Below are 18,605 nucleotides of genomic sequence, written 5' to 3' on the forward strand. Positions count from 1 at the left end.
AGGTATATTTAGAAGTTTTGTAAGCAGCCTACAACATGTCACCATGCTTAACTGGTGCCATCTTGGCTCTATAAAACCTAAAACAAAAGGCAGCCAGTCTAACCACTTTTTTTAAAAAAAAACTTCTGGATGAGGCACCTGAGTTGCCTCATTAATATATTCTTAGCTGGATACATAGAAAAATGAGGGCAATGTGGAAGGGATGGGTTAGATTCATCTTGCAATATGTTATAGTGGCACAACATCTACCACCATCCCTGCCTACTACTGTTATCCCCTCTAAATTTCCTCCCAGCGCTTTAATGTTATGGCCCCTCATACTTGCCATTTCTGCCCTGCAAAAAAGTCTCTCGCTATCCAGTTGATGTATGCCTCTCATCGTCGTGTACATCTCTATCAAGTCACCTCTCATCCTCCTTCACTCCAAAGAGAAAAGCCCCAGCTCGCTCAACCTGTCTTCATAAGATGTACTCTAATCCAGGCATCATCCTGGTAAATCTCTGCACCCTCCCTAAAGCTTTCACGTCCTTCCTATAACGTGGAAATGCATTTGATGAAGTGCTGCACATGGGATTATTTAACAAGGTAGTGTGCTTGTGTAGAGAGAGGACTGGATAATTAGCAGAAAGGAGTGACTTGGAATAAGGAGGTAATTTCAAATCGGCAACCTGTAACCAATGCAGTGCTGCCGGGATCGGTTTGTTTAATTAATTTATTTAGAGATGCAACACGACAGCAAGCCCTTCTGGCCAAACGAGCCTGCGTCATCTAGTTACATCCATGTGACGAATTAACCTACTAACCCATCATACATCATCCAGGACCCCCACCATCAGGCCATTCTCTCTCCTTGCTGTTGCCTTTAGGAAGGAGGTACAGGAGGTTCAGGACCTGCATCATCGGGATCAGGAAATATAATTAACCCTCAACTATCAGGCTCTTGAACCAGAGGGGATAATTTCACTCACCCCGACGCTGAACTGTTCCCACAACCTATAGGCTCATTTTCAGGGACACTTCATGTCATGTTCTCAATATTTATCACTTACTTATTATTGATTTTTTTTGTATTCTTTGAATTTACTGCGAATGCCTGCAAGAAAATGAATCTCAAGGTTTATATGGTGACATATATGTACAATTAGAATAAATTTACTATGAACTTTGAACCTGTACATTGGTGTTAGAAAGTTTGTAAACCCTGTAGAATTTTCTCTAATTCTCAATAAATAAATGAACAAGTATGTTTTTTGTGTTATATATTTAATTTAGGTTCTCTTTATGTAGCATTAGGTCTTATGTGAAGATCTGATCATATTTTAGGTCATATTTATGCAAAAATAGAGAAAATTCTACAAGAAAACTTTCTAGTGCCATCATTAGAATTTGGGAGGAAACTGAAGTACCTGGAGGTCACAGGGAGAGCATATGAACTCTACAGACAGAGGCAGAAACTGAATCCTTTTTGCTGGTGCTTTAACAGCGTTACACTGACTGCTACACTACAGTGCAATGCCACATTGTGAAACCTGTTTGTCATATATTATCAAGAGGAAGGAGGCAAATGTACAGAATCAGAATCAGGTTCAATATCACTGGCATGTGTTGTAAAACTAGTTGTTTTGCGACAGCTGACATCCAATACTGGGTAATAAAATACTCAACCCAGATAAGTGTGAGGTGGTTCATTTTGGTAGGTCAAATATGACAGAATACAGTATTAATAGTAATGGCAGTGTGGAGGATCAGAAAGATCTTGGGGTCCGAGTCCATCGGACACTCAAGGCTTCTGTGCAGGTTGACTCTGTGGTTAAGAAGGCATACAGTGCATTGGCCTTCATCAATCATGGGATTGAGTTTAGGAGCTGAGAGGTAATGTTGCTATATAGGACCCTGGTAAGACCCCACTTGGAGTACTGTGCTCAGTTCTGGTCGCCTCACTATAGGAAAGATGTCGAAACCATAGAAAGGGTGCAGAGGAGATTTATGAGGATATTGCCTGGATTGGGGAGCATGCCTTATGAGAATAGGTTGAGTGAACTTGGCATTTTTTCCTTGGAGCAACGGAGGATGAGAAGTGACCTGATAGAGGTGTATAAGATGATGAGAGGCATTGATCATGTGGATAGTCGGAGGCTTTTTCCCAGGGCTGAAATGGCTAGCATGAGAGGGCATAGTTTTAAGATGCTAGGAAGTAGGTACAGAGAAGATATCAGGGGTAAGTTTTTTACGCAGAGAGTGCTGAGTGCGTGGAATGGGCTGCCGGCGACGGTGGTGGAGGCGGATACGATAGGGTCTTTTAAGAGACTCCTGGACAGGTATATAGAGCTCAGAAAAGCAGAAGGCTATGGGTAACCCGAGGTAATTTGTAAGGTAAGGACATGTTTGGCACAGCTTTGTGGGCCGAAGAACCTGTATTGTGCTGTAGGTTTTCTATGTTTCTATAAATTACAATAAGAAATCTATTTAATAAAGGTTAAATTAGAGCAAAAGATATAGTGAAGGAATGTTCATGGCTTCATTGTACCTTCAGAAATCTGATGGCAGAGGGAAAGAAGCTGTTCCTGAACAGTGTTTTCAGGCTTTTGTTCCACGTCCTTGATGGTAGCAACGAGAAGAGGGTATGTCCTGGGTGATGGATGTCCTTCATGATAGATGCGCCTTTTTGAGGCATCGCCATTTGAAGATGTCATCGATGCTGGGTAGGCTAGGGCCCATGATGGAGCTGTATGACTTTACAACTTGCTGCAGCTTTTTCTGATCCTGTGCAGTGGCCCCTCCATAGCAGATAGTGATGCAACCAGTCAAAATTTTAGACTTCTCAAACTCCTAATAAAATATAACCATTGTTGTGCCTTCTTTGCATCTATATGTTGGAGGCCAGGATACACCTTCAGAGATGTTGACACCAAGGAACTTGAAACTGTTCACCCTTTCCATTGCTGATCCCTCAATGAGATAACTATGTGTTCCCTCAACTTCCCCTTCCTGAACTCCAACTTTAAGGATGGTAGAAAAGTTGGAGGGAAGAAAGTTGTGAAGAAATTCAAACAGAAATTGATAAATCAATGGGATAAAAAAATCAGTTTTGAAAAATGGAATATTATGTGTTAAATAGTAAAATTCAGTTTGCTAGATTGATCTAGCTGATTATTTGTCTAGGAGTTCAAGATTCAAGATCATTTAATGTCATTTAGACCATAAGACATAGGGGCAGAATTAGGCCATTCAGCCTGTCGAGTCCGCTCTGCCGTATCATCATGGCTGATACTGGATCTCATTCAACCCCATATACCTGCTTTCTCACCATATCCCTTGATGCCCCAACCAATTGGGAATCGAACTTTCCTTTAAATATACCCACTGACTTGGTCTCCACCGCAGTCTGTGGCAGAGCATTCCACAGATTCACCACTCTTTAGCTAAAAACAAAATCCTCCTTACTTCTTGTTCTAAAAGGCCGCCCCTCAATTTTGAGGCTGTGCCTACTAGTTCTGGATGCCCCCAGCAAAGGAAATATCCTCTCCACATCCACCTTCAGTATGTTTCAATGATAGCCCCTTGCATTCTTGTAAATTCCAGTGAGTACAGACCCAAGGCTGCCAGACGCTCCTTCAATGTTAGCCCTTTCATTCCTGGAATCACTCTTGTGAACTTCCTCTGGACTCTGTCCAATGATAATATACTCTTTCTGAGATAGGGGCCCAAAACTGTTGTCAATTCTCCAAGTGCAGCCTGACTGTTGTCTTATAAAGGCTCAGCAATATCTCCTTGCTTTTGTATTCTATTCCCCTTGAAATAAGTGCCAACATTGCATTTGCTTTCTTTACCACAGACTCAACCTGTAAATTAACCTTCTGGGAGTCTTGCACGAGGACTCCTAAGTCCCTTTGCACCTCAGATGTTTGAATTTTCTCCCCATTTAGATAATAGTCTGCACTATTGTTCCTTTCACCACAATGCATTATCATACATTTCCTAACACTGTATTTCATCTGCCACTTTTTTGCCCATTCTTCCAATTTGTCTAGGTCTTGCTGCAATTGCATTGCTTCCTCAGCATTACCTACCCATCCACCTATCTTCGTATTATCCACAAACTTTGCCACAAGTCATCAATTCCACTGTGTAAATCAGTGACAAACAATATGAAAAGTAGTGGTCTCAATACTGATCCCTGAGGATCACCACTAGTCACTGGCAGCCAACCAGAAAAGGCCTCTTTTGTTTCCACTTACTACCTCCTGCCTGTCAGCCATTCCTCTATTTATGCCAATACATTTCCTGTAACACCATAGGATTATAAACAGGAAAGTTACTGGCATGGTTAGAGCATTGGGTGTTTGGTCGGAGGCAGTGACTGGGAATAAAAGAATCCTTTTCTGGTTGGCTGCCAATGACAAGTGGTGTTACGCAGGGGCCAGTGTTGAGACGGCTTCTTTTTATGCTGTATATCAATGATTCAGATCATGGAGTAGGTGGCTTTGTTGCCAAGCTTGCAGATGATTCGAAGATTGGTGGAAAGGCAGGTAACGTTTAGGAAACGGGTAGTCTGCAGGAGGACCTAGATAGATTAGGAGAATGAGCAAGAAAGTGGAAAATGTATGGTCATGCACTTTGGTAGTAGAAATACATGTGCAGAATATTTTCTAAACAGGGAGAAAATCCAAAACTCTGAGATGCAAAGGGACTTAGGAGTCCTTGTGCAGAACACTCTAAAGTTCAGTTTGCAGGTTGAGTCGGTGGTGAGGAAGGCAAATGCCATGTTAGCATTCATTTCAATAGATCGAGAATGCAGGAGCAGGATGTGATGCTGAGGGTTTATAAGGCACCGGTGAGCCCTCACCTTGGGTATTGTGAACAGTTCTGGGCTCCTCATCTTAGAAAAGATGTGCTGGCATTGGAGAGGGTTCAGAGGAGGTCCACAAGGATGATTCTGGGAAAGAAAGGGTTATCAGATGAGGAATGTTTGATAGCTCTGGGTCTGTACATGCTGGAATTTAGAAGAATGAGCGGGGAACCTCTGACACCTTTCGAATGTTGAAAGGCCTAGTCTGAGGAGATGTGGAAAGGATGTTTCCCATGATGGGGGAGTCTAGGACAAGAGGGCATAGCCTCAGGATAGAGGGGTGTCCATTTAAAACAGAGATGTAGAGGGATTTCTTTAGCCATAGGGTGGTGAATTTGTGGAATATATTATCACAGGCAGCTGTGGAGGCTGGGTCTTTGGATATATTTAAGGCAGAGCTTGATAAGTTCTTGATTGGGCACTGCATCAAAGGTTACAGGGGGAAGACGGGAGTGGGGCTGAGGAGGGGGAGAAAAAGGATCAGCCATGATTGAATGGCAGAGCAGATTCAGTGGGCCAAATGGCCTAATTCTGCTTGTATGTCTTATGTGCTCGTGATTTTACCTGGTTTAAGCAGACTCATTTGAGGCACCTTATCAAATTACTTCTGACTATCCAAGTAAATGACATTCATTGCCTGTCCTTTGTCCACCCTGCTTGCTACTTCCTTGAATTCCAACATGTTTGTCAGGCAAGATTTCCCTCTACAGAAACCATGCTGACTTTGACTTATTTTATCATTAGACTCCAAATACCCCGAAACCTCGTTCTTAGTAATGCAATCAGCAATCGCCTCTGATCTGGGTTGACATTTACGTGCCGGGTGGCACCTAATTAATTAGCTTGTTTATTTCGGCTTTTTTCTTAAAGATGTGCTGGGTGCGTTCAGACTACTGCTGCACCACTGCATTCTGCGCAGCAATGTATCGGTCCACGGCCCGGAGGTTGGGGACCACTGATGTAGTCCATCTGGCCCAGGAACTTATCCCCCTTAAGACCTTTCAGTTTGCCGACTTTTTCCTTTGTAATAGCAATGGCACTCAGTCCTGCTCTCCAACTCTCATGGACCTCTGGCATACAGTTAGTGTCTTCCACAGTAAAGACTGAAGCAAAGCACTTCTTAAGTTCATCTGCTATTTCTTTGTCCTCCATTACTCCCTCGCCAACATCATTTTCCAGTGGTCCAGTATCAACTCTCACCTCCTTTTTATCCTTTATATAACTGAAAAACTTTTAGTATCCTGCTTTATATTATTGGCTAGTTTGCCCTCATGTTTCATCTTTTTGCTGCTTATAGTCTTTTTTTTAGTTGCCTTTTTTTGGATTTTAAAAGCTTCCCAGTCATCCATCTTCCCACTCACTTTTGCTACCTTATATGCCCTTTCCTTGGTTTTTATGCTGTCCTTAACTTTCCTTGTCAGCCACAGGTGCCTAGCCCTGCCATTTGAGAACAACAACTTCTGTGGGACATAGCTATCCTGCGCCTTGTGAACTATTCCCAGAAACTTGAGCCACCTCTGTTCTACTGTTATCCCTACCAGTATCCCCCTCCAATCCACCTTGGCAAGCTCCTCTCTCATGCCTCTGTAATTCCCTTTATTCCATTGTGATGCTGATATTTGTGACTTGTGCTTCTGCCTCTCAAATTGTAATGTGAATTCAATCATATTATGATCACTTCGAGTACACAAGTATAAAGTATACACAAGTCTAAAGGAGAATAATAGATAATTGTTTCTCCAGATCCAGTATAGCACAAAAAAGTCAAACACAATAAATATAAATACTGAAGACAACTTTTAGACATTGATTGTGTGTTAATAAAGTGACACTAGGCACAGGAGTGTCTGTACATAAGGTGACTGACAGGAAATGATAAAATCGTAGTGGTTGGGGGTTAATATGTAGAGGTGTCGATCAGCCTTACTGCTTGTGGAAAGTAATTGTTTCTGAGTATGGTGGTCCTGGCATGGAAGCTACACAGCCTGCTCCCTGGTGGGAGTTCGACAAAACAATGGCTGTAGCACAAGCAAATAGGGATTCTTGTAGATGAAGCTGTGAGCATGTGTGCAGGTGTAGCTGGGATCCAGGAAGGTCAATGGGAATCTGTGCTTTATGTCAGTGGTCCCCAACCACCGGTCCGCAAAGCATGTGCTACTGGGCTGCGAGGAAACAATATGAGTCAACTGCACCTTTCCTCATTCTCTGTTGCATCCACTGTTGATCTTGAACGCACTCGAGGTCATCAGTCAGTCATTAACCTGCAACTACTCGATGAGTAAAAAAACAAACATCGCTTGAGAGTTTCTTTGGAAGAGATGGTAGGGCACATAAAAGGCCTAACGATGATGATAACGCAGAGACAGCTGAGGCCGAGACTGCAAAAAAAGGGAAGCTTCCTTCAACAGAAAATAAGACCATAAGACAAAGGAGCAGAAGTCAGCCATTCGGCCCGTTGAGTCTGCTCTGCCATTTTATCATGATCTGATCCAATCTCCCATTTAGTCCCACTCCCCCACCTTCTCACCATAACCCTTGATGCCCTGGCTACTCAGATACCTATCAATCTCTGCCTTAAATACACCCAATGACTTGACCTCCACTGCTGCCCGTGGCAACAAATTCCATAGATTCACCACCCTCTGGCTAAAAAAATTTCTTCGCATCTCTGTTTTGAATGGGTGGCCTTCAATCCTTAAGTCATGCCCTCTTGTACTAGACTCCCCCATCATGGGAAACAACTTTGCCACATCCACTCTGTCCATGCCTTTCAACATTCGAAATGTTTCTATGAGGTCCCCCCTCATTCTTTTAAACTCCAAGGAATACAGTCCAAGAGCAGACAAACGTTCCTCATATGTTAACCCTCTCATTCCTGGAATCATTCTAGTGAATCTTCTTTATACTTTATTGTCGCCAAACAATTGATACTAGAACGTACAATCATCTCAGCGATATTTGATTCTGCGCTTCCCACTCCCTGGATTACAAATACTAAATATTACAAAATATTAAAAATAGTAAAAATTAGTAAATATTAAAAATTAAAATTATAAATCATAAATAGAAAGTAGAAAAATGGAAAGTAAGGTAGTGCAAAAATACCGAGAGCCAGGTCCGGATATTTGGAGAGTACGGCCCAGATCCGGGTCAGGATCCGTTCAGCAGTCTTATCACAGTTGGAAAGAAGCTATTCCCAAATCTGGACATACGAGTCTTCAAGCTCCTGAGCCTTCTCCCGGAGGGAAGAGGGACGAAAAGAGTGTTGGCTGGGTGGGTTGTGTCCTTGATCATCCTGGCAGCACTGCTCCGACAGCGTGCGGTGTAAAGTGAGTCCAAGGACGGAAGATTGGTTTGTGTGATGTGCTGCGCCGTGTTCACGATCTTCTGCAGCTTGTTCCGGTCTTGACAGGACAACTTCCATACCAGGTTGTGACGCACCCTAGAAGAATGCTTTCTACGGTGCATCTATAAATATTAGTGAGGGTTTTAGGGGACAGGCCAAATTTCTTTAGTTTTCTCAGGAAGTAAAGGCACTGGTGGGCCTTCTTGGCAGTGGACTCTGCTTGGTTGGACCAAGTCAGGGCATTTGTGATATTGACCCCGAGGAACTTAAAGCTTTTAACCTGTTCCACTTGCGCACCACTGATGTAAATTGGGTGGTGCGGTCCGCTACTCCTTCTGAAGTCAACAACCAATTCCTTCATCTTGCTGATGTTGAGGGATAGGTTATTGTCTTTGCACCATGCCACCAGGTTCTTAATTTCCTTTCTGTACTCCAACTCATCATTACCCGAGATATGGCCTACAATTGTTGTGTCATCAGCAAACTTATATGTTGAGTTTGATGGAAACTTGGCCACACAATCATGGGTGTACAGTGAGTACAGCAGGGGGCTGAGTACACAGCCTTGTGGGGCACCGGTGCTCAGAATGATTGTAGAGGAGAGCTTGTCCCCTATTTTTACAGCCTGGGTCCTGTCTGTCAGGAAGTTGAAGATCCAGCTGCAGATCTGAGTGCTAAGGCCCAGGTTCCGGAGCTTAGGAATCAGTTTATTTGGAATGATGGTATTAAAGACATAGCTGTAGTCAATGAAAAGGAGCCTTACGTATGCGTCTTTATTCTCTAGGTGTTCTAAGGAGGAATGTAGGGCCAGAGAGATGGCATCTGCCGTTGACCTGTTGTTCCGGTAGGCGAATTGCAAAGCGTCGAGGTTGACTGGTAGGCTGTGGTTGATGTGTGCCATAACCAATTGTTCAAAGCACTTCATAGCAATTGATGTCAGAGCCACAGGTCGATAGTCATTCAGGCATACCACCTTGCTCTTCTTCGGCACTGGGGTTATCGTTGCCTTCTTAAAACACGAGGGGATCATAGACTGAAGCATGGAGCAGTTGAAGATATCAGCAAACACTCCAGCTAGCTCGCTTGCACAGGCCCAGAGAACCCGTTCCGGGACACCATCTGGGCCTGTCACCTTCCTTGGATTTATCTTTAGGAAGGCCCTTCTAATGTCCTCCTCGGTGACAATGAATCTCGATACCACCAGGTCCAGTTCATCCGGAGGGAGCGGGACACTCCTCTTCTGTTCGAATCTTGCGTAGAATACATTAAGTTTGTCAGGAAGAGAAGCGCCACATTCATTGATATTCCCAGCCTTTTCTTTGCGCCCAGTGATCTCATTTAGACCCTGCCATGGTCTACTGGCATCCCTCTGGTTATCCTGGGCTTCCAACTTGGCTTGATATTGCCTCTTGGCGCCCGTAATGGCTTTCCAGAGTTCACGCCTGGATTCCGTGTAGCGGCTCGTATCCCCGGACTTAAAAGCCACAGCTCTAGGCTTAAAAAAGGGACTTGACCTCATAATTCATCCAAGGTTTCTGGTTAGGAAATACCCGGTTCATCTTGCAAGACACACAGTCCTCCATTCTTTTGAAATAAAGTCCGTGACAGCTGAGGCATACTCATCAAGGTTAGCTGCCGAGTTCTTGAATACTAACCAGTCCACCGATTCAAAGCAGTCACGGAGGACCTCATCCGTTTCCTCCATCCAACGCAACTCTACTTTTGTCATTGTGTCCTCCCGCTTCAGTTTCTGTTTGTAAGCCAGGAGGAGGAGTACGGCCTGATGGTCCAATTTTCCAAAGTGAGGTCGTGGGACGGAACAGTAGGCATCCTTGGCTGCTGTGTAGCAGTGGTCAAGTATATTCGAGCCTCTAGTGGGGCAGGAGACATGTTAGTATAACCTTGGTAGCATCTTTCTGAGGTTGGCCTGGTTAAAGTCCCCGTCTGTAATGAGCAAAGCCTCCAGATATCTGGTCTCAAGTTCACTGATGTTGGCATACAGTATGTTCAGAGCATACTCCACATCCGCCTTGGGGGGAATGTAGACCGCTGTCAGTATGACCGAGGTGAATTCCCGTGGCAGGCACTTCACCGACAGGTGTTCCAGGTCCGGGCTGCAGGAGCTTGTCAGTGCCACTGTGTTCGAGCACCACGCAGTGTTGATCAGTCGGCAGACACCACTTCCCCTTGTCTTGCCCAAAGATGCCGTGCGGTCCATCTGATGGATCGAAAATCCCTCCGGTTGGATGGCACAGTCAGGGGTGGCAGGGGAAAGCCAGGTCTCGGTGAAGCAGAATACACAGCAGTTCTTCATTTCCCTTCAGTAGGTGAGTCTCCCTTTAACATCATCCACCTTGTTCTCTATGGCTTGCACGTTAGCTAATAGAATGGTGGGCATAGGGACCCTGAAGCCCCTCAGCTTCAATCTGATCAGCAGCTCAGCTCTTTTCCCACACTTTCTCAGTAAATAGTGCATCTTTCCAGGTTTCCATCGATGCAGTGTGTTGTTGTCAGTTCTTTGAGGTTGGTGGACGCGTCCCGTGGGGATCGATCGGCAGGTCACGTCGTCGGGCGCTCCAGGTCGGGCCGAGTGATGGTGGAGGCTCCACTGCCACTTCCTGGGCTGTCGATTGGGTCGGGCCCCGAAGCGGACACTTATCCCGGAGGGCCGGGCTCCTGGCTGAAACAAGTCCGTAAGCTGAGTCACAGTTGCGGAGCCCTCCGCTCCAGTCGGGCCTCGGGCTCAATTTCCGAGGTCGTTGGCAGAGGCCTCACTTCCAGCAGCTGTGGATGGCCACCAACAGGGCTTTACGGTGGTTGCTCCGGGGAAGCGTCTGGGGCACCTTGAGGTCTCCAGTGTCATTTCTGTATGGTCATCTGCTCCAGAGAGGTGCTGGTCGGAATGGGCCGCGTCTCCAAGCGGTCTGGCACGGTAGCAGACCGCGGGTCTCCGGAAACGTGGTGAGCCTCGGACCAGGCCTCGCTGGTCGGATCCAGGTGCGGTCCAGAGTTTAAGAAGCAATTCTGGCGCGGTGATCTCCAGCTGGGTTAGTAGCTTCACCAGGGTGTTGTTGATCTTGCTAGATGTAGCAGATTGGAGGTTTAGAAGGGTTTCTTAGGTATAGGATAGTGTAGAGGGCAGTTTGCTCGGGAGGGCATGTGCAGAGTCGCCAGTTACCCACGCCATCTTACCCTAAAACAGGAGCGAGCAGGACAGAAGCAAGTGCTGAGAGCCACCACCTCCACAAATGCTGCTGCTCTGAGAGCGTCGTACTTAGTGGCTAGCGGTATTGCTAAGGCTAAGAAGCCTTTCACTGTTGGTGAAGAATTGATTCTGCCTGCTGCCAAGGACATGTGCCGTGAACTGTTGGGAGAAGCTGCAGCTAACAAGATGGCACAGGTTTCTCTTCCAGCTACCACAGTTTCAAGGAGAATGGATGACATAGCGGAGGACATCGAAGCACAGCTGTTGGAACGGCTTAACGAGTCTGGTTTCACTACCCGAGTCAAAGAGGTTGCTCCTGAATGCCAGTCTACACACTGTGTCACACACAGGGAAATACTGGCTAGCCGAAAAATCTCACCTGATCTTAACAGCGTATTGAGTGACGTTGTTGAAGTTATCAATCACATCAAAGCAAAAGCCCTTAACTCATGTCTGTTTGTGTAGCTTTGCGAGGAAATGGATGCAGAGCACAAACGCCTTCTCTTACACACTGAAGGCAGGTGGCTATCAAGGGGGAGAGCCCTGGCCAGCGTTTTTGAGTTAAGAGAGCAGCTACAGAGATTTCTTTCAAGAAAAAAGTCACCACTGGCAGCACACTTCAGTGACGAGGAGTGGATAGCAAAACTTGATTATCTGTGTGATATCTTCAACCTGCTCAATGAACTGTGGGGATGGTGAGTGGACAGTGGCATATTTGACATGTTCCCAGCATTAGCTGGGAACTTGGGAGAGACTGAGCCTCACAGCTGGTGTGCGAACTCCTATCTTCGCTGTCGACAGAATTCGAGCGTTACTTTCCAACCGCAAATGACCCAAGATGTGCAAAGGAATAGGTCCGTGACCCATTTATGAATGTTCCCGGTGAATCATCCATGTCAGTGTAGGAAGAAGGTCAACTCCTCGAGCTTGCAAATGACGGCGGGCTGAAAAGTATGTTTGACATAACATCTCTGCTGGCATTCTGGATCAAAGTCAAGGCTGAATATCCTGAGATAGCCACGAATGCACTGAAAACGTTGCTTCCATTTCCAACATCATATTGCTGCGAAGTGGAGTTTTCTGCAATGAATGCAATGAAAACTAAATTGCGGAATAGACTAGACATAAGAATCCCCCTTATGACTTGTGTAACGTTCCATTATATTGGCTCGTGAATGTCTAGGGGAAATCCCGCCCAGCACCTGCTTCAACAGTCCCCTCAGGGTCAATCGTCGCCCGAATCAATCACAAACATCAATCATCAGCCAGCACACCCAGTAAATTTTAACACATACACTTTATAGATATTACTCATTCTAGGGCATTAATATACATTTGATACGGAGAGGAAAGTAATGGGAAAAAAAAAGGCGCCAACACTTATCAAAGTCCAAGTTCTTCGCGCGCTACCATTGGAGCTCAAATTCGACGTCAGACGACCACCCAAATTCCGTCGTCCCACGGCTCGGGACCACCCGAAGTGATCGACCGGAACCTCTCCGCACGTCCGCCCTCCTCCTCGTCTCTCCTCCCGACTCCCCGCCAAAACTCAGTCCACAGTCATATCATACAGCATGGCATCCGAAAACAAAACGATACATAACCACCCATTGGCTGATAGAACCTGGTTATCTCATTTAAAGTAAAACAAACTGCTAGCGCAAACTCTCTGCAGCGTTAAAACACAACAAAGCCGCATTCCACAGATTAACATAACAAAATCGCCATTTTAAATGTAACAAAAGAAAGACCCCGTACACTTGTAATTGACTTATCACTATATTCATGCAAGGAAAATATACGCTGTGTGTTTAATATTAAATTCATTAGATAAACCCTTTTAGAAATGAAATTGAGTGTACTAGCCACTGATAAGTGACTTACAGTTGACTTATCACCTGTATACCAGTCGTGATTATGCCCCCCCACCCCCGGTCGGCTGGTCCGCAAGAATATTGTCAATGTTAAACTGGTTTGCGGTGCAAAAAATGTTGGAGACCCCTGCTTTATATGAAGGGAGTATAAAAGTAGAGAAATCTCAGTGCATTGAGTTCTTATTGAAACATATTACCTCATATTGTAGGTAAAGAAAGTTCTGCAGATTATATAAATGTGAAATAAACATGCTTTTGTATTCACATAATTTGTCTTTTGCACATTGGTTTTGTCATTCATTATCTATCTATAGATTTTCACAAGTCTTATTGTATTTCTTTATTTTCCCTTAAATGCCTGGAAAAAAATTAATCTTAAGGTAGAATGCGGTACCAAGTACATATTTTAATAATAAATTCTGTTGCTTTTTTTTAAATTTTCCTACAAATATGTGCAAGAAGGTAAATCCTGAGGTGGTGCAGCAAATTCAGGTTAATTGGGACACGCCAGAACCAGTACATTTTGGCCCAATTAAGAGGCTACCCCAATTAGTCAAAGTTTAATGGAAATAGCTAAAATGGTATAAAAAAGTTGAACAACCAATTAATTGAGTAACAAATTATGTATTTAAATGAAATACAGAACAAATTATATCACTGCTGTGTACATACATCTACTGATGCTTCCGGACACATCTTCAGTGATGTTCCTGGAATCATCGGGTGTTTCGGGTCTTTCAACATCAGACAACCTCCTCCAGGTGACCCAGCCGGGGCTGATCAGACCCAAGCTTGTGTCCAGATGGCTAGCTACTTAGGACTCCATGGCTCCCCTCTTTTGAGCCACAGCCATCTTGAGGCCCTCTCTGCCGCATCGGCGGTACTGCGGATGGCTCTCCCTCGATGCCCAAAATGTTGAAGGCTCTAACTAAGGAACGGGCTGCAAATCCCCTACAACCAACCTCCACTGGGAGACACCTCGCTCTCCATCACTGACAATAATTGTTGTCATGGCTTGCAGCTTCCTATTAACCCCTCCCTTCGCCGTTGCCTCCAGAATTTGGTTAACATCTTCATCAAACTGCTTCCACAGTGAAGTCATGTTAGCTGCAGGCAATTTGATCCACCTCCTCTTAGACTTCACGTTAGAGGGATTAGTTTGCAACACTTCGAGATTCCGGGCACTATGGGGTGACTGTGGGCCTGGTCCCTCCTTCGTCTCACCAGGTTGGTTACCTACGCGTTGTGCTGCTCCTGCTCCCGCCAAACACTTCATCCTCGCTTGGTGGATCTTCAAGCCGCGACCGTTCTTGCAGATTTTGCCACATGCATACTGCTTCCTCATCGTCATTTGTTCATTTCCTGGGTCTGATGCCATTATGTCTGTTCGACTGGGGTGCTTCCCCACCCCCCGGCACCCCTGGGGGTATCTTTCCCTTAGATTCATCGTAGCTTTTGTGGGGGCCTCCTGTCGGAGGACACAGATCGGGTTGCCAGCCCGTTCTGCCCCGGATGCCGTCTCTCCGGGCTGTCACTGACTCTGCAGTCATCACCACTCTTTTCACGGTTATCACCCAGTCTTTCGTGGTTGTCACTGATGAACTCAGGGTCTAAGCTGTGTCCATACATCTACTGATGCTTCTGGACACATCTTCAGTGATGTTCCTGGAATCATTGGGTGTATTATCCGATGGTCCAATGAACTGGAATCCACTGTATATGGTTAAATTTACTTTGACTTTGAAACTGGGGAAGACTTGGCTCAAACAGCATCTAGTTTTCACTTCTTGAAAGGTAATGGGCCTCTGAAATGTAGACTATTTCCTGCTGAATAGTCTAATTTTATTCCTGTATTCCTCTGTACTACTCTGAGTGAACCACAAACGGGAAGTAAAATGTTTCATTTTTATTTTGCTTTTGAAAGTGTTTGTGATTATTTACTCTTGAACAGTCCTGTTATTGAGCAGAAAACAAAAGGAACCACACACAAAATGCTGGAGGAACTCAGCAGGTGAGGGAGCATTTATAGAAAAGAGTAAACAGTCAATATTTCAGACCCTTCGTCAGGACTGGAAAGCAAAGGGAGAAGTGAGAGTAAGAAGGTGCGGGGAGGAGTAGAAGAAGTGCGAGGTGGCTGGTGAAACTGGGAGAGGGGAAGGGGGTGAAGTAAAGAGCTGAAAAGTTGATTGATGAGAGATAAAGGGCTAGAGAAGAGAGGATCTGATCAGAGAGGATAGAAGACCCTAGAAGAAAGGGAAGGGGTCAGAGCATCGGGGGGGGCGATGGGCAGGTGAGGAGATAAGATGAGAGAGGGAGTCAGCAATGGGGAATGGTAAAGGAGAGGAAGGGGAACAATGACCAGAAGTTCAGAAAATTAATGTTCATTCTGTCAATTTGGAAGCTACCCAGATGGAACAAAGGTGTTGCTTCTCCATCCTGACTGTGGCCTCATCGTGGGCAGTAGAGGAGGCGATGGACAGACATGTTGGAATGGGAAGTAGAATTGAAATTGATGGCTACTGAAAGATCCCACTTTTTGTGGCAGATAGAGGGAAGGTGCTGGACGAAGTCAGGTCTCAGTCTATGTCAGATCTCACCGATATACGGGAGGCCACTCTGGGAGCACCAGATACGGTAGATGACCCCAGCAGATCCCAACAACACTTGACACCTTCGATGTAGAGATGAACTGATCTGGAAACTGTCTTTTATTTCTTACCTTAGTGGTATTGTTGCCGATAATAAAATAACTGGACTCAGAACACACGCACACTTATGACTCAACCACACTTCATGCACAGGAGAGCTCCATGGCCCCTGTCCCCACACCGTTCTGAAGTCAGGACAGAAAATAGCTGTTTTTATATACTGAGTTCGCTTATCTGTTATGGTTATTGACCATTTTGTAAATTATGCATGTTTCAATTCCGTGCTTACAAGATCATTTGCCATTCAGAACGGAGATGTTAAAAATCAATAATTGCAAGCTGGCAACTGATGATACTTTGAAGTTAGTAAAATAATTGTCTCTTCATTGCTGAGTTAGTCACATCTTCTGTTATTCCTATATTGTCTTTCTCCAGCACCCCTACTGTGTAAATGGAAGCTATGTTCTTCAAAGATCTTTCTAGAAAAGGCCTCACTTCAGATGCCCCAGTCAAAGGTCTCCCTTGGCTTGGTTGACTACACACTGCCTCAGTCAATCTTGGCTGGATGTTGTCTTTAACCCTTGCTTTACTGCAACTTCCACATGAACTTTGAATACTGGTTTGTTCAGCTAGAGTGTGAAGCAACTTGGTTAAAGTATATCAGAGCTACGAACAATGCACATTTATACTCAGGACATTCTATTGGTGTGCAGTAGGGAGCATCTGAACAAGCTGCGTCACTATGTGGTATGGAAACTGCACTGTGGCAGAGACCTTGTAGCTGCATCACTGTGTGGTAGTGAAAACTGCCCAACGCATCACTGGCAGTAGCCAACCCTCCATCAAGGTCATATATATATAGAAAGGTATCGGAAAAGGCTGACAGTATCATGAAGGATCCCAGCCACCCTCCTCCTGGACTGTTTGTCCCACTCCCATTAGAGAGTAGGCTACGTAGCATCCACATCAGGATCACCAGTCTCAAAAACAGTTACTTTCCCTATGCAATAAGGCTGATCAACACCTCCATCCACTAACTCACCCTTCCCACCCCTATCCAGCACTATCAGTTCCTGTCAGTCACCTTTTGTGCAGACACTCCTGTGCCTAGCATCACTTTGTGGATGTACAATCATTTTATGTATGGGTGTGTGTGTGTATATGTGTGTATGTATGTGTGTGTGTATATATTGTCTTAACTATTGTGTTTTTTAATTATTGTGTTCTCTATCTATTGTGTGTTTTGTGTGCTTCATTGGATCCAGAGTAACAGTTGTTTTTTTCTTCTTTGCACTTGTGAACTGTACATGACATTTAATAATCTTCAATCTTGAGAGAAAGATGTACTGATTTATTTTTATTGTGCACTACACGCAGACTACAAAACAGAAGATGTCAAAGGAATCTGGATGATGAGAAGGGATATGGGCACGGTGAGTCAAAAGAATCTTCCGACTTAATGGACTTGCATTGGATTAGAATCAGAATGAGGCTTAGTATCACTGGCATATGTCATGAGGTTTGTTGTTTTGCAGCAGCAGTGCATTGCAATACATAATAAGAAACTATAAGTTATAATAAAATATATCTATGTATATGTGTGTGGATATATGTGTGTGTGTGTATGTATGTGGATATATATACTTTTTCCACACACACACACACACACACACACACACACACACACACACACACACACACACACACACACAATACCTGCAAAAACAAGAACAAATGTAGTGAATTAGTATGCAGGGGTTCATTGTCCATTCAGAAATATGATGACGTTGAGGAATAATCTGATCCTAAAATTTTGAGTGTGTGTCTGTAGGCTCCTGTACCTCTTCCTTGATGATATCAATAAGTAGAAGGCATTTCCTGGGTCACAGTGGTCCGTAATAATGGTGCTGTCTTTTTGTGACATCGCCTGTCCTAGATACTGGGGAGGCTGGTGCCAATGATGGAGCTGGCTGAGTTTACAACTTCCTACAGGTTTTTTCATTCCTGTGCAGTGGTCCCTTCCTACCAGACGGTGATGCAACCAGTCAGAATGCTCTCCACGGTCCACCCGTACTCTCAAGAGGGTAATGTTTGCACACACCAGCTCTACTGGTTCTTGTGGGGAGGTCATACATCAGATATACTCAGTTGTCAACATATTGTAGCTGTACAAAACTTTGCTTAGACCACACTTGGAATGTTGTGTGCATTTCTTGTCTCCACAGCACAGGAAGGATGTGGTAACAATAGAGAGAGAGAATGCAGAAGAGATTCACTAGGATGTTGTCTGGAATGGAAGGCTGTGGTTATAACAAAAGATTGGATAGGGTGGCTTTATTCTTAAATAGAACATAGAATAGTACAGCACAGTACAGGCCCTTCGGCCCACAATGTTGTGCCGACCCTCAAACCCTGCCTCCCATATAAGCCCCCGCCTTAAATTCCTCCATTAACCTGTATAGTAGTCCCTTAAACTTCACTAGTGTATCTGCCTCCACCACTGACTCAGGCAGCACATTCCATGCACCAACCACTCTCTGAGTAAAAAACCTTCCTCTAATATCCCCCTTGAACTTCCCACCCCTTACCTTAAAGCCATATCCTCTTGTATTGAGCAGTGGTGCCCTGGGGAAGAGGCGCTGGCTTTCCACTCCATCTATTCCTCTTATTATCTTGTACACCT

The 18,605-nt window shown here is 44.8% G+C and overlaps 1 protein-coding gene across 3 annotated transcripts in view; it reads left to right on the forward strand.

Moving 5' to 3' along the window:
* The window catches only part of abcf3 (ATP-binding cassette, sub-family F (GCN20), member 3), a 252,315-nt gene that overhangs the window by 13,950 nt on the left and 219,760 nt on the right, over positions 1 to 18,605 (forward strand). For all 3 annotated transcript variants that reach the window (XM_072254865.1, XM_072254867.1, XM_072254866.1), the window contains exon 4: positions 17,300 to 17,355. In XM_072254865.1, coding sequence (XP_072110966.1) covers positions 17,300 to 17,355 — 56 coding nt within the window. The remainder of the gene's footprint in view (positions 1 to 17,299; positions 17,356 to 18,605) is intronic.

This window comes from Mobula birostris, chromosome 4 (assembly GCF_030028105.1).
Source record: "Mobula birostris isolate sMobBir1 chromosome 4, sMobBir1.hap1, whole genome shotgun sequence".
NCBI classification, from domain to species: domain Eukaryota; kingdom Metazoa; phylum Chordata; class Chondrichthyes; order Myliobatiformes; family Myliobatidae; genus Mobula; species Mobula birostris.